Here is a 17,353-nt window from a genome sequence, read left to right on the forward strand (position 1 = left end):
AATAATAGGAAAAAAAAAAACAGGCATTAAGGATTCAGTCTTAAAACTTTAGTCTAATGGGAAAAGTATAATAGAGCGAGTTACCCTCCAAACCAGTGATCCGCAAAGTAATTTGAACGTGGGCATAAATTGATCTTGGCAGTTTGCGGGCACGCTGACTATTGCATAGGTTCTTATCTTAAACACTGCCTTCTCGTGACATTGTGTGTGTGTGTGTGTGTGTGTGTGTGTGTGTATAATATTTTTGTAAGAGTTTTAACGGGAGTTATTCTTGGCTCACTCTAATAAAGCCAAGTCTCAAGCATTAATTGTGTGAGCTGCCCTTATTCTTTAAATAATTTACATAAAATACACAATGCAAATATTTTTAAATAGCATGTTTACACAGATAACCATGAATAGACTAAAATAAGAGGATAGAAGTTGACAAATTTGTCAGCACTACTCTGTTTTAAAGATCGCTCATCTCCAGTACAATTAGTCAGAGAAAGTGAATTCGGAACTAAATATATTATGGTGTTCCCCTTGTCTGGTGAAATAAAAAAATATAGAGATAGAAAATTACATTCTACATACTGAAATGTATTAATTTTCTCAATAAGTCACAGAAATTCAGTGCTTACTCAGCATATTAACACCCCGCCTCTGCTCACGAGTGATTGGACAGCTGTCAGATCTTTCACTTTCCCTTTGTTTACTCACTTGCCTTCAATTTTCATGCATAACACCGTGAACAGCCTCTGCTTGCTCATGATTGGACAGCTGCATAAAATTTGGCAGATATTTGACACTCCTGTTGCTTAAATTTACTGTCACTACCTGAAACTGAAACAGTACCCAGCTAACTTATGATTGGGCTACAGCAGAGACAATGCAGATATTCAGTTGGTTGATCGTATCATAGAATCCCTTCAGGAAAAAAAAAAATGTCGAGTAGGTACAAGCACAGTATAAGCGAACAACACTGTCAACAGACTGCTGTGGCGCTTTTGTTGGAAAACGTGTTTAAAGCTTGCTTTATTTTTCCACGCTACGACCCGCCAGAAATGTGTTCACGGCCCATAATTTAAGAACAGCTGCCGCGGGCACGATGGCCTGTCTTCGCGGGCACCACTTTGAGGACAACTGCTTCAAACTATTAAAAAACAAAAAACGGTCTTTTAATGTATTCATGCATGGGTTCAGGCTTTAATTCAAAACACCTTATGTCCTCATTTGTGCTTTCGAGAGCTGGTAGCATTAGCAGTTTAAATGTCTCCTACCACAAACATACTTAAAACCGAGCTGCTTTTGGTCCAATGGTTAATGAAGTCATATGAAAATCTTATTATGAGACTGCACTTTTACCTTTCTCATGGATGATGTGTTTTCATTTGTCGAAGGCACGAAAACCCCATCACCCCCCCCCCCCCCCCACCCCCCCCCCCCCCCCCCCCCCCCTCACACACACACACTTGTGCCCCCCCCCCCCCCCCCCCCCCCCGGCACCCGGCTCCGCGGCCCCAGCTGAGAGGTTTGCTATGGAAATGCGTTTTTTGCTAGGGAGACTAACTTCATTGAGGCCTCATGGAAACAGGTTATACAGCAGTGGGAGATTGAGTAACAAACTCTCTTGCTTTTGATAAATGATTTACAATTTGTTGTTAGTAAGAAATGCAGGCATAGCTGTGAGAATAAGATTTAGAGGTTGTTTTTTGTTACATTTTTGTTAAGATATGTCACCATGTTTAATTGCAACCCAGTTCGACAATAAGAGAGAAGAAAGAAAGAAAGAAAGAAAGAAAGGGAAGGGTTATTTATCCAGTTTCTAAAGTTACAGTTTTAGGATGGAATAATTGAGAGGTTTGGTCAGTGCCACAAACCAGTAATACACTTTTTGTATGTTAAAACTGTAGTGTGCATAGTTTATCTTATAGGTGGGATGCATTGCACACTAACCTTGTGTAAATGGTATTCTTAAGTGTGTATTGGAACAGGCAGTAATACATCTACCAAAACCTAGTTATGAAAAGCTTTGTTGTGAAGAGTACATGCATGAAAATAACCAGCACACATCTTTGTAATGTGAGATTGATATCTGCTTTGGCTGAACATAATGACCTTTTTGTAGAGCTAATATCTGCCACTCTCAAACTTTTCTTGAATGGGGGAGCTTAATTATTAATGTAACGGTTGAAACTTGAAATTACAGTTCCCTCATTATTTATTTGAACACCAATTTCTTTCCTAAACAAGTGCTCTAATCAGATGTTTGCCTGCTATAAACAAACCTCCAGTACGCATGATTTATGTTTTCAATTACACAGCTATCTTGGTTGTTTATTTGGAAGTTCTGACTGTTTATTTTACCTACCCAGCTGAAAAACAAGTTCATGAAGAAGCTTCCCCGGGATGCTGAGGCCTCCAATGTGCTGGTAGGCGAGGTGGATTTCCTGGACAGCCCCTTCATTGCTTTTGTGCGGCTTCAGCAAGCAGTAATGTTAGGAGCCCTGACTGAAGTTCCTGTACCGACCAGGTAGGATGATTATGGAAAAGAAAGGAATTACATTTGGTCAGAAGTATAGAGGGATTCATTTGGGCAAACAGTGTTTACAATAAGTTTTCTGAAAAACCTCCAGGTATCTCAACCCTTCAGTCAATAATGGTTCACGAGTAGTAGAGTCCACTGGTGCTGTCTTTGCTGCACAGACATTGTGCCGATCAGTGTTTCAGTGAAGCAGGAAGGCACAGCATGTGTTATGTGCAATTCTAACTGGAATGGGCTCCAGCAAATAAGGAGAGTGCAGGAGCAGACCAACATGAATGAAAAGGCTGCTCCATGCTGGCTTATTTTAGACTTGTTTCAAGAAAGACACATATTAAAGATCTAATAAAGGGCAGGAGGATGTATTTTAAGATCTTCAGGGCCTTTGGGGTTTTACACTTTAAGCTGATTTCCTCTAGCTACTGTGTTTTAGCTGCTGTGTTTTAGCTACTGTATTTGTCTTGGTAAGAAAGCCTCCCTCTATCTCCCTCTTGCTTCTGTAGATGAAAGAATCCCACATTGTATCCCCAGAGAAACTGTATTCAATAGAATCTTTTTTCTTTTTCTTTTTGTTGATTGTCGGTGGTTGTCTTTGTGTGCCAAATGGCACTGTGATCCATGATAAAAGTATTCCCATTCCTTCAGTTATTGCAAGCTACATGAGATACATAGATAAACAAATATATTGAAAATAAAATGCACACCAAATGTTTATCATTCTACATGTTCAGTAGTTTTGGCTGATGATAAAAGAGAGGCACTGTAGCAAAGTGGCTGGTGATTGTGAACAGGTGTAGAGGTGATGCAGTGCAGGCGTAATCACAGACAAGTGTAATCCTTTTGGAAAGGGTTTTATTGTAATCCGGGTCTGGTGACCGAAAAGAAAACGCTCCGGCAATACACCGGAACGTGTTTAGCCGTCTGGTGGTTCAACAAACAAGACAATTACTAACACGCAAAACAAACAAACACACACGAATATTCTTTTAACAATAATGTTTCTCCGGCAGTTACTACTGCAGCTCTCTCAGTCCTTCCAGGTATGTGCACACAACCCAAACGAAGGAAAAGATTCTTGATTCTCTGGCCCTTTTATGCTATCCGCATGACCCCTTGTCAAACGATTGCAGCTGTTTTTATTGCTTGCAGCTGCCACCTCATTTACCCTCCAGGTCAATACATTCCTGCAACAGAGTCTCTCCTTCATCCAGGCTGACTGACTTCCCGACCCTGGAAATGAACTGTCAGGCCAGCCCGTTTCAGGACTTTCCCTTTCACTATTTTGTGCCCTCACAGGTCGGGAGGGAGATTTCCAATCCAAACTCATTATATTTCTGTCACAGGCACACATTAACTTTTTGGCAGTACAATATTAAGCAGCCCTTGTGATAAGGAAATAGTACACATATCTATTGTGTGAGGACATCACATTTTAATTATGGCAATACTTCATTTTCTTTCAGATTTCTTTTTATCCTGCTGGGACCCAAGGGCAAAGCCAAGTCTTACCATGAGATAGGGAGAGCCATTGCCACTCTCATGTCGGACGAGGTAAGTCTGGACCTAGTAGTTGTAGTGTGTGGCAGCGCTTCACACTGACGTCTCTTTAAAGAGGGGAGAGAGAGCAGTCAGTCGCCATGCGTGTGCCATTGTGCGGTAACCCAGGTCTCTGTAGGTGGAAGGCCAGTCTGTTAACCCAGTGCCACACATTAGAAGCCAATGGTAATTTATTTTTGCCTTTGCCCTGATCAGTTTTATTTGCAAAATAAGTTAGTTTTGTCATATCCTGTAATAGCTTTCATGGCTTAAAACACTTTCGTTCATAGAGCAGACTGTACGACATGACTGAGTCCTACAGTATTTTTACGAACCTGACAGGAAATTTTTTTAGCGACTGCCCCAGCTTCTTTTCTTTCTTTTTTTCAAATCAATGCAACCCTCAAAATCAAAGCAACATTTTTGTTTATCCAAGAGGTTATAAGTAATGGGTAAAGTCACTATTTAACTTATAATAAAGGGATACCTTTATAAAAACTACATTTTAATAATAAAACAGTATTTCATGTTTTATCTGTTTTGAATATTATTTTACAGTATGTGTGTTCTCCTTCATTATCTATTGCTGTTTCTACATGGATCATTATATTGTAGCGTGCACGGGGGGAGGCAGCAGCAGGGCTGGTAGGTGACGTAATCACATACAAAGACATAAGCCCGATAAACGCTCCTTGCAAAGAAGCTGACTTTTTTTTGTACAGTGGTATCGGCGCTATGCTTTAGTGTGAGAGGTCCCGGGTTTGCGCCCGCCCTCCGCCTGTGTGTGGATTGCCTCACCCTGTGTGATGCGCCTGCCTGCGCTACCATAGGTTCGCTGCAATATATTGTAACGTTGACTGAAAATGAAGACAGATGGAGACAGGGATTGCAATTCTTGAATTCACGGTTTATTATTTACAGGTTTTATATTTATTTAGTCACTGTCAGCCGTGACCCACAAAATAATAAACCTCGCTGGTTACTGATGTCCCTCTTTCTAAGTTCTCCTGGATATAGCACTGTCTTTGGCTGCTCTCGCTCTCTCTCTCTCTCTCTCTCTCTCACAAGAACCAAATCCCTTCTGCCGTTTTTACTGCTGCCAGCTCGAGCTCCCTTATTTGAATCTGTAAGACTCTGGAGAGTTCGCCTGCTCCATGCTGTTTAACACTCTCTGCGTCCCAACGGCAAACCAAGTCCTTTTAGTTAGCGCAGACTGCTGGGTTGTTACAATAGTTACAAATAATTCAGTAGCATAGGTGACATCAGTGACTGTTTCACACACCTAGAGGTCATTAATAAAAATGTACATTTTGCTTGAATAGTAAGCGCAGTAAATACCTTGTTAAGCAGATTAAACAGTAGAGAAAAATAGAGAATGCACATAATAGGATATTGTGCGCAAGACATGTCGTATTCTGAAAATGTAGACAGTATAAAGGATTATTTTAAGTGATTTTTTGCCTCGGTGTTTAATCTCTTTATTTTCCATGGTCAGAGTGTCAGTGTTACTGTGCTACAGCCATGCGTTTACTAATAGCTAGTAGGTAGCTGTTAAGAGATTATCAGCTATGTGTAGAGGAACGGCTGAGCCTAAACTGTGGGAATGTGGGTCAGCTACAGTTTACAATTAGACAAACATTGCGTCAGTCAGTACATACAAGTGTGCAGTTGTTATGGAGACACCTGCATTTGTTATGTATACACTTTATAAACTTAATTAATAAAGGTTAGTACATGTATGAGCAACTTTCTAATGTTTTTTTAGTAGTTGCAGTTGAAAAACTAAACAATTGTAGCGACTTGCTTTTTGTATCTTTCCGTGACCAATCGGGACACCTAAAGGTCATTTCATTGTCTTTTGTATGTTTCTTTCTGTATGTCTTTCCCATTCTTGTTGCTATATGTACATTTCTGACGTAAATCATGAATTTTTCAAAAACGATTTACATTTGGATTTTAAAGGACCATATCACTCTGGCAATAATACACAGTTTTAACTGAGCTAGCTATCCATCTACTTTTCAGCTGGGCCCTTTAGTGTACAGAAACAAACACAATAGTTTAAACAGCAAACCATCACAAAAACAGGATTTCCTAAAATTACACTCTGAAACAATTAGCAACTTTCCTGTAAAAACTTTACCCAGAGAATGTAACCCTGTGAAGGAGGATACAGTAAGTTAACTTTTACAGCTTACAAATCAAGCTGCATAAAGAGCGCTCCTCCAATGTAAATATGTGATGACTTCTTGGTGTTTTAGGAGTGGGTGCTTCTCTTTCTGAAGCTTAATGTAAAGGGTTGCTTTTACCTATGAGATAGTGAAAGACAGCAGTTGGTGTCCATTCCGGAATGTTTTTTGCTGTGTTTAATGAAGGCTTCAAATAAAATGATAACATTTCAAATGCCTATCCGTTATCCTGTTCGCCTAGTCCAATGTGACACTGCATACAGTAATTTGATCAGCAGATTTGCATATATTCATGATGCCATCAGTCTTCCCTACTTTCTTTTAGCCTTTGTCCTATTGGTATTGTTTGTTTTGGAGTCTGCCAAACAGCTGTATTGTAAGGCAAATATTTAATGTTTTTACAGTATTGGTTAATATGTACAGAGGCCACATCAACCATATGAGTAGGCAGAAAATATTACGTCGAATGGATTTTGTACTACTTTGCACTTGACCAGTGACCAGATAGCAAGAGTGAAATCGGGACACTTTCAGTTGATGAGGGGAAGAAAGAAACCTTGTGAACTCCTGCGCAACACAAGTGACGCAAACTACGTATCTTCAGTAGATAGGCTTTTTTTTTTACTTTACATGTGTGCCATGCACTTAAGCAAAAACTTAAACAAATATAATAATAATAAAAAAAAATACTCCAAAGCGGTTAACTTCCTTGTTTAATGTTCAGGTGACAACAATGTTTTAATCAGCCTATCAGTGCATCTGTACTGGCTTTTCTGTGACCTTCTGTACTGTACGTAGCAGTTGAGTCAGTAGCTACATTGTTTTGGTTTAGGTTGCTAAAATCTAGTTTTCAGCATTAGATGTAAAATACAAAAAATGGACGACAAAGCAAAACAAGCAAAGTATATTTCGGCTGAGGATTGTGTAAAGACATTTCCCAAATAGCCTGTACATGCAGATGGAGGTAATTGTTTTGCACATCTTGTAATGTGACTTAAACAAAATACAATCGATCTCTATAATTTCAGAATCACACAAAAAACAAAAGGCTATTACAGAGGCTGCTGAACGGAACGTAAAACAAACAACAGCTTTCAGAAAAAAAAAAAAAAAATGGAAAGTCAGCGCAGACAAAGTATTCCTGTGTGGGTTGTACCCAAGCTAAATCAGCACTACAGGTACAAGCAAGCATAGCTGCCTCGGTTCAAACAACCTGCTGTTTACTTTTTAAACGCAGTTAGAATTATAGACCTGAATAGGCACGTTTTCTTTGTTTTGACTCGGTATTGATAAAATAAATTCCTGGAAGGGACAAATAATATGACAACAAGCGTGCTGCATATATGAACTTTATTAAAGAATGCCAGATACCTTTGGGTGACTGAGTTTTGGGTCTGTTTCTAATTGATTTCTACACCTGTATAACTTGGCAAAATTTTGCCTTACACTTCCATCCAATTCAGTGGATGCAGACGTGCAGTCTTAATGTGTGGGCAAATCCACGACAGATAGAGAATGTCGGCAGCAACTGTTGGGAGATGTTGCCTGCTTGCCTTTTAACAAATGACAGCACTCTGTTTTAGTAAGGAAGCAAGTACCACTATTTTTAGGCTTTTATAATGCTCTGAAATATTAGGTGTATTTAATGTTTAAACAGGTCCACGAAATGTCTGTGAAATCCTAATTCTAACCCTAATCCTAATTGGGTGAAGTGATCGTGGGCATATGATTGAATTAATTTTTTTCCCCCCACTGCATTCGGTCTTTTTTGCTTTTTAGCGACAGGCTCGTCAACATCTTCAGTCGTCATGACACTTCACCAGTAAAACCTGATGCACAGGCACATGCACCAAGAAAAACACATGACACATACCGCATCATATGACTGCAGGTTAACGTGATTGGATAGCCGCATAGATGCAATGCAAACAACTCACTCAAACAAAACACCCTAAAGCAGTAGAGTATGCTGTTGCACCATGAGACAGTACAGCGGCCACATATAGAACATTTCCTAATGAGAAAATAAACATTTCACATTTTACGCCTGGGTTTTCAACGTTTACTCCAAAAATCGTGACAAATCATAATAATAATCTTTATTTTTATATAGCGCCTTTCGTGGTGGACCACTATCACAAAGTGTTTTGCAAGATACCGGACTAGGGTGTGTGAACAGTGCATCGGCTGCAGAGTCACTTATAGCAACGTCTCACACCAAAGACGGAGCACAAGGAGGTTAAGTGACTTGCTCTGGGTCACACAATGAGTCAGTGGCTGAGCTGGGATTTCAACCAGGTACCTGCTGGTTACAAGCCCATTTCTTTAACCACTGGACCTCACAGCCTCCTAATTGGGATGCTCTTTCACTAATTTGCTTAATTCACAAAAAGGCAATGTTGTCTTTTAAAATTGTACTTAAATTGAATAAGACCCCTTTCTTAGTTCTCTACCCATGCTATTTTAAGAAGTCACATAGCAAGATAATGAGGACATGTTTGCACTTCAGTCATTGGTGTTGTTTTATGGCGTGTAGGTGTTCCATGACATTGCATACAAAGCCAAGGACAGGCAGGACCTGTTGGCTGGAATTGATGAGTTTCTGGATGAGGTGATTGTTCTTCCACCAGGTGAATGGGACCCTGCCATTAGGATAGAACCTCCAAAATCTCTTCCATCATCAGACAAGAGGTAAACTTATTTAAAAAAGCATCCACAAAGAGTGCCGTATGAAATCTGCTGATATTGAGGCCAAAATAATGCAAACACAGCAAAGAATCAGGATCACCAAACCACACTCTTTTGGACAGCAATGCCAAATAGGCCATTTTTTTTGAGAAATATGATTGGATAACATCCAGATTTTTAAGAGGAGAAAACTGCTAAGCTGGCACATCTCTGAAGTAAAGACAATTAATCATACAGAGATTTCCAGTTAGAGTCACTAAAGAAAATTGACAGTATCATCATATTTAGTTCACTCCCGGGATTTTGAAATTTACAACAACAGTAATAACATTGGATAAAATAGAGTGAAGGAGACTAGATGGATAGATCATTCCCCCCTTAACGTGTTCATTATACAGCACATTACATCACCCTTTCCTCAGATGATTGAACAGTTAATAAATCACATCAGCAGCCTACAGCAGTGCTAGAACTAACATGACTTCAACTGTTTGACCTGCAATTGTGTCAAAAAACACCACTTAATCCATTCTATGGGCATGTCATGTTGTACCTTTATTTAAGAAACGATTAAAAAAAAATAAGAATAGTGTTACAGGTGCTTTGAGATGAAATGCAGATGTTTTCATATATTATTGACCAATGCTAAATTGGTGCTTGTGAGCAAAGAAACAAAAGGTAAGTGCCTGTATGATTAGAGTTCAATTGCTTGATGTTTTGCTGATTCAGTTTACTCAAGGGCTTGAACAGCGTTGCATGTTGTGCGAGTTGTGATGTTTGTGTGATGAAGAGGACAATATGGAGAATTTGCACGTTAATGAAACACACTAGAGGACACTTGCCCAAAAAGTGCTGGACATGTTGTGCAGAGTTTGGAGAGTGCCAGTATATAACAGCCCAAGCTATTGACTTCTTCTGCTGTGCTCAGAATTTAACATCAAAAACAGCTCTGATTTTGAAAGCTAGTCAGAACTAGAAGGGCTGAATCTTTCTTGTAAACGCCTACGTGTTGGAACAACCTGTAATTATCACTATATCTTTTGTGCTTCCTACGTTTAGTTCACTTTATTTAATTTTAGTGAAGCTGCTGGTTATTCGCAAAAGGAGAAAGTCAACTTCTGCAATTCACAAAAATGTAAGAAAATATAGGTTTCATGCCTACATGTACTGTATATTTAAAAAAGTAGAGCATGTATGAGTTTTAACAGCTGTCATTATCTATCTGACAGACATTTTACTTGCACAGCAACAGTGTATGTTTAGAATGAATTTGCTATATACTGCTGTGTAATACAGCTTGCATTTTAAGCATCCAGATTGCAAAGGTTCCTAACCTGTAATGCAGGGGTCATTTGGAGATTGAATCACCTAGATTCCCCATTTAATGGCATCTTAAAAGCAGAAAACGGATTTAATTAAATTAACCTTGTGTCCTATCACTCTGCCTTGGGTTGTGTGACAGCAGGCTGACACATCTGTCTTTCATTCACTCTGTGAGCTGCTTAAGGCATTTGCTGTGGAACATTTAGTGACAACAGTACCATATTACATCCCTTATATTATCATGAAGACACTAACATACAAAAGCTATATCCAAAATATTTTCATGACACTGTTAGAAGTTAGCGTTTGGATGTAATCTGACCCGTATGTAAGACATGCAGACCATGTTTGAGGGTAACGTGGTTATTACTATTCTGTTTAAATAATATGGAGATTGTGCACCTTTTATACTGCAGAAAGTGTCACTATGTGTCTGTGGACTTTCCTTTTGTTGTGTGATCAGTGAATGATATGGACATTGTAGACCCAAGAAGTACAAGCATCCTGATTTGTAGGATTACTTTGCATTCGTTTCCATCTGATGGATGGCTAACACTACAGTGTGTCCCTTTTTATATAGAAACCCTTAAAAGATCTTCATGGGGCCATGTAAAATGAGTGTTTAATGTACGGTAGCTTGACATTACGATGGAAAATCAATCCCTCACTGTTAATCAAACATGTATGTTGCTAGTTTTCTTTGTTTTAAGGCATGGGTTCCATTTATCCTGTTCACCGTTTAGTTAATTAGTTTGTGACACGTTTTTCCTGTTTTACAAATAAGGGCTACTACTGTGTCAGATTACCAAGTAATTGAGAGGACCTTGGCTCAACTCAGCTTTTTTATTTAACAAAAAATGCATAAATTAATGCACTGTGCATCTCTCTGAACAGAAAGAACATGTATGCTGGAGGGGATAATGTGCAGATGAATGGGGATACACCCCATGATGGGGGACATGGAGGTGGAGGACATCATGTGAGCAATGAGCTTAAAAAAACTGGAAGGTAAGCAGTGAAAAAAAAAAAGACCATCAAACATTTTAATAGCAAACAATTGTGATTTGCTTTGGTGTTTTTGGTCATATCATCAGAGCTTCTGTCAAATGTTAGCCCCTGTAAAAAACTTCAGCACATATAGCATTATATTAGCTGTAGGCTGTGTCAATAACTGTAATTAACCTTCCAGCAGTCTTTGTTCAAATGAATCCCAATGTTCGTGACTAAACCAATTTCATCAGAGGCAAGATATTTCAGAACAAACTCCTGTTCCCGTTCATTGTTTCAGTGGCTTTGCATCCATCTGTGTTGTGCCAAACCTATCCTTAGTTAGGGCAGGGCTCCAGACACGTGATTAGAACAATTGTCAGTACCCTACTGTGGTAATAAAACACAGAGCAGTAAAACTTGAGCACCAAACAAGGCGCAACAAGATTGATTCTACATCTAATTAAAGTGTTTTTGCATAAGAAGGTTACCCTTCGTTTCAAGGATGGGATCCGTCTCCAAGATAACATTAAATATTTTCACAGGGATGCACAAGACCTCTTGATGGATGGCATCCTTTAGTTTGGATAAATTAGTTTCTCCACAGCAGCCTACTTTATATTCAAACTTTATACAACACCGCCTTAGCCACAGGCTTAGCCATTCTTTTTCTATTATAGATGTTGGTTTAGTGGACCAATTTGAACTGTTAGTTTTTTTTTTTTCGGTTTTGCTTGGAGGGCTATTCGAAAAGATAATTGGTTAAATTGTTAAATGCTCCAGGTACATCTCTCCCCATTACTGTAATGGTTGATTTTTGTCTTTTAGGTTTTGTGGGGGCCTAGTTCTAGATGTCAAGAGGAAAATCCCATTTTTTGCCAGTGACTTTTATGATGCATTAAGCATCCAGTCCCTGTCTGCTGTACTTTTCATATATTTGGCAACAGTAACCAATGCCATCACTTTTGGAGGCCTGCTAGGAGATGCTACTGATAATATGCAGGTCAGTTCATGCTTTTTAAAAAGGGATGCTACTGTTTTTCGTTATTATTGTGCAAAATGAAGCAGGTTACATGGCACCAGACATTTTATAATGTATGAAGATTACACAGAATTGAGACAGCATTGCTGAAATATAATAACCGCTTGACTTCCTTTAGTGTGATTTATGTGATTGGTCCCAGTTAGACTGAAATTGATGTTATACCAATGTGAAAAATCCCTGTGTTCCAGTAACATTGGATTTGATTGAACTATTTTGAGCAAAAAGGAACTGCAAATAACATGATATCCACATTACAAAAGCAGTCCTTATTGTTACAGGCTGTTTTTACCTGCATATTCTTAAGAGTGCTATGACTCCTTGTGCTAGTTTTATTAAGTTTTTGTCCTACAGTGAAATCTGCAAGGTAACTCATTTTTAATGTATACCATTGTTGTTTATTTAAGGGCTAGGAAAAAAAAAAACGGTAAAGAAAGCTGCTGTTGTTTGGTGGCAACATTTAAATTATGGCTTTAAATGGAATTAACTTTCCCTACATGTCCTCCTTAAAACAATTTAACTGATTTGCATAAAACCCAAAAAATAAATCCAAAGTCATTACAGCACTCCTCTCCTGTACTTGCTGATTGAAGCTGTCTGTGCCTGTAGCCGCTGTAATGTACGTGTCAGACAGATTGATGGCTTTAGTGCTTCAGCTTTTGTTTAAATTTTGCTTTGTTCTCTATTCTCATCTACATGGCCTGAAGGCATCAAGTGTTTTCCAGTCTCTTGTATTGCTTGTAACAATACAAATGACATTGAATCCAAATGTATTAATCCCCTGATTTAGACATTAAGGGTAAGCAGTAAAGTTGCCTACAAGAAAAGCGTGTGCTAAATAGTACAAAACAATTACACTCTTTGACTTGATATCAAAATAATATATACGCTATGAAACTAAATAAGGAACATTTTATTCATGAATTGTTCTGCAACTTTAAATTCCATGCATTTTTCTTAGCATATCATTAAAAACATACATTACCTTAAGTTTTAAAGGAGCTCTTTTGATCTGTGTGTGTCAGGACTTGTCTTATTTAGTACAGCAAAATAGCATAGGGATAATCAATTAGAGTTTCTCAATCCTCATATCAAATGATTCTACAAATCTCTTAGTTACCAGTATAGTCCTTTCGTGCTATTAGAAGCATTTTGTTTTTGATTAGGCTAAGAGGTACAGCAGGCTTATTCACTTTGTCCTCTGAAGATGGTGGATTTGAATCAGGTAACCAGTAAAGAAAGACCCAGGCTGAATGGAGTGTTCAGGCCTGGATGGAAGTGTTCTTGCACAGACCTACAGTATGAGGGAATCTCCCATTCCACCTGCTTGTATTAACTGTACATGTCCCATTTAATGAGCACTAAATGTAAAAAAAATGTACTGCTAACCCTTGGACTGCCAAGCATCAAGCCACTGGTGCCCCCCTGCTGGTAGGATTGCATGCAGGGAATACAGGTAACTTGCTGTTCCCCAACATGTCATTATTATTAATGCTGACATGCACTGTCCCCTTCCTTCCAGGGTGTGTTGGAGAGCTTCCTAGGCACAGCAGTCACTGGAGCTGTCTTCTGCCTTTTCTCTGGTCAGCCCCTTATTATCCTTAGCAGCACAGGTCCTGTACTGGTCTTTGAGAGGCTGCTCTTTAATTTCAGCAAGTAAGTGCAAAACCCCTTTTTAAATATATTTATAAATGAAGCCAACGAGGCTGTCCAGTGTGGTTACATAGAAGCATTTGCTAAGCATGGTTGTGTTTTAAACTGTCGATTCCTAAATGACAAATAGTTAAAATAGTGTGAATAAACATTGCCCTGCATTTAATAACACTGATATGTTACAAGCCTTGAGAGGATACAGTGGTTTATGATCCATAAAGTCTTATTATGTTAAGTTTGCATGATTTGATCTGCCCTAGCTTGAGCTTGGCCAAGTTCATATATAGTGCCCTGTCATCTACGCCTCACTGGTGATAGTTATAGTTGGATGCTTCGGATATGATTGTTAATTCAAATCTTTAGCTATAGAAAAGCATGGATAAGTTGCCAAGCTGTTGGCACTGATTAGATCAGGCTTGGAGCAGGATGTGAGGTCAAGGCATATCTGTGTAGCATTAACAGGAAATGCATTATCTTTGAGTGTATATTTCAACATTATCCTGTTTTATTTGTGTGTGTGTGTGTGTGTGTATATGTATGTGTGTGTGTGTGTGTGTGTGTGTGTGTGTATGTATGTATGTATATATATATATATATATATATATATATATATATATATATATATATATATATATATATATATATATAAATAATCATAATATTCTCACAAATTAATGGAGGAAAATGCATGATAAAGATAGATAAAGCTCTTTTTAAAGTTCAAAACATGGATAGAAATCCTCATGTGAATAAGAACAACAAAGAATTACCTTCCATTTGTTGCACGACCTTTACTACACATAGTCATGAGATTTATTATTAGACAGCACTGGCATATGCTATCAACTGATACTGTTGGCAGGAAGATATTTCAATCCATGCCCTTCTTTACATACTATAGAGGCAGAAATATGCGGGACATTTTTGTTGAAGCTGATTCTTTTAAAGATACAGCTAAAAATTGAAACTGGGTTACAGTGATAAACGGATTCTTTCCATGTTTGAAATGTGCAGCTTGTGACAATGCTATTAAAACAAAAACTTTTACAAGTCATACAACTAACAAAGAATACAAGATTTCACAAGTCATTACATGCACGTCGGATGTTGTAGTTTATCTAATTTCTTGCTCTTGTAACTTACAATATGTTGGGAAAGCCAAAAGACAACTACGGGTTAATGAGCATAAAAGTGCCATCCGTAGGAAAGACATACATTTGCCACTGGCTAGACATTTCGCGGAAGTAAATCATTCAATTTCGGACTTAAAATGTTGTGAGATACAAAGATTATTTCAGACTTGTACAGGGGGTGACTTGAATAAAAAAACTACTTCAGTGTGAAGCAAAATAGATTTTCTATTGTAAAACAGTTCAGCCAGAAGGTATTAATGAAGAACTAGGACTGTCATGTTGCCTATACTATATGGTTAATATTTTTCTTGTTATTTTATTTCTTTCTTTCCGTATTCTGTATATGGTGACCATATGGCTCCTTGTTCTGCGGGACAGTTCAGTTTTTTCAACTCACAACCCATTGCATTCTGGTAAGTGTAGTCCTGCTTCTCAAAGGTAAGAATGGTACCCGAGACAGACAAAACGTATCAGAATGCATTGGGTTGCGTGTTGAAAAGCCTGAACTATCCCAAACTGACCTGCTGAACAAGGAGCCATATGGTCATCTTATCTTTATTATTGTTTATTTGATAATTAATTAATTATGATGTAAATACTTGGTACCATTTGGCTTCATGGCCACTCATGTTTGTCTATGTAGTATTTGCATATTTGCTGAATATTAACATTAGTGTTATTCATTTCAATTTGTGTTTTAGTAGATCTAGATAAATATAAATAGTCTAATTTAATGCATCTTAAAATTCAATAATTAACAACATGATGATTTTAATGATTTCTTCCATTGTTATCTTTGCTATTTTTTTGTAACTCGTCCCATAATTAAATTTTACAATAATATTTTGCAGTAAATTCCCTCTAATGTCTCTCAGTATGTTCATTGGTCTGTGTACATGTTGTTTTGTTTCTAATTGAACACCTGACTTCTGATTTGGTCTGCAGAAAATATATTAAATATTTACTATGGAAGTTATTTCACCTTTAATGGAACTACCATAGGCTATATTTGCAGAAGTCATTTTTTATTACTTTTTTTTTCCCAGTTGAGTTGAGTTCAATGAGTTCAACTGCATATATAGGTGATATTCCTTAAAGATGGAACTCACATTAATAAAATCAATACAAGGAAGGACAAATTGTGTCAAGATCAATGCTTGGTCTTGCAGCAACGCTGCTGGTTTCCATTAGATGAGCATCAGCACTGCTTCAGGAAGAAGCATGTGGATGACATTCATAAGATAAAATCTCTTTCTGATATTTTCTGGGTGAAATAAACGAAAAAGGGGTTTATTCCCTAGCTGATGAGTGACCCATGCTGTGACCAGGGATGTTGCTAACATCACTACTTTGAGTTAGAATTATACTGTTTACACTGTTTAAAACAGGTTTTCAGTTGCAGCCTTCATTATTGCATACATATTGATTTAAATAGATGGGTTCTGTGCTCTTGTCCTGTAATTTCATAATAGTTTTACTTTGTTATAATTTTGTATTTCTTCAAACTGTTCTTATCATTGAAAAAACAAAGGCTACAAAATTAGAAAAACTGGAGGGTCAAAACTCATACTACAGTAGCACAATAAACTGGGCTTCTGATTTTTGATGCTTTGTCCCCAGTTTTCCACTCTCCTTTAAAAATTTAATTGATACCTGTTAAACCATTCATGTATTTCAGTCACAACTGAGAAACATGTGAGTAGTAACATTGATTTAATATGCTGTGGGTTTTTTTTTTTTTTTTTTTTTGTGAAACAACTAAATAGGCTTTTAAATTGGCTAAGCCTTCATTTTTGATTAACAAGTAGAACATACAGTTGTATGCAAAAGTTTGGGCGCCCCTGGAAAAAATGTATGTTACAATGAACCTTTCGGTGAACAGAAGTTGACTTGACCTCTACATGGTACAAAGTTAAACATGACACCTTTCTGCAAAGTTTAATACAGGATTACTATTTATTTGCATTTATTACAGATTCAAAATAATAAACAAAAGTGAACATGGCACGTGCAAAAGTTTGGGCACCCTGTCACTTAGCCCAAACTTTTGCATACAACTGTACAACCGAGATCACAACATGTTAATAAGTGACTAATCTTTATTAAAGCTATATGAAAAATAAAGTATTTAATGCTGGACACATTATTACAATTGTTCTGCGTGACTGTACTTCCATAAATAAAGAGGAGTCACTTCTGCTTTGAAATAGAAAAGTAAGGCTTACAATTTTAAAAGCCCATTTAGTTGTTTCATAGAAAAAACCCTGTAAATGAAATA

At 37.8% G+C, this 17,353-nt stretch overlaps 1 protein-coding gene across 4 annotated transcripts in view; it reads left to right on the forward strand.

Annotated features, from left to right (window-relative positions):
* LOC121300176 (electrogenic sodium bicarbonate cotransporter 1) overlaps positions 1-17,353 on the forward strand; it is a 101,910-nt gene that overhangs the window by 54,533 nt on the left and 30,024 nt on the right. For all 4 annotated transcript variants that reach the window (XM_041228674.1, XM_041228667.1, XM_041228683.1 and 1 more), the window contains 6 exons: positions 2,358-2,515; positions 3,988-4,075; positions 8,786-8,940; positions 11,155-11,268; positions 12,076-12,250; positions 13,812-13,945. In XM_041228674.1, the coding sequence (XP_041084608.1) occupies positions 2,358-2,515; positions 3,988-4,075; positions 8,786-8,940; positions 11,155-11,268; positions 12,076-12,250; positions 13,812-13,945 (824 nt within the window). The remainder of the gene's footprint in view (positions 1-2,357; positions 2,516-3,987; positions 4,076-8,785; positions 8,941-11,154; positions 11,269-12,075; positions 12,251-13,811; positions 13,946-17,353) is intronic.

This window comes from Polyodon spathula, chromosome 2, assembly GCF_017654505.1.
Source record: "Polyodon spathula isolate WHYD16114869_AA chromosome 2, ASM1765450v1, whole genome shotgun sequence".
Taxonomy (NCBI): Eukaryota; Metazoa; Chordata; class Actinopteri; order Acipenseriformes; family Polyodontidae; genus Polyodon; species Polyodon spathula.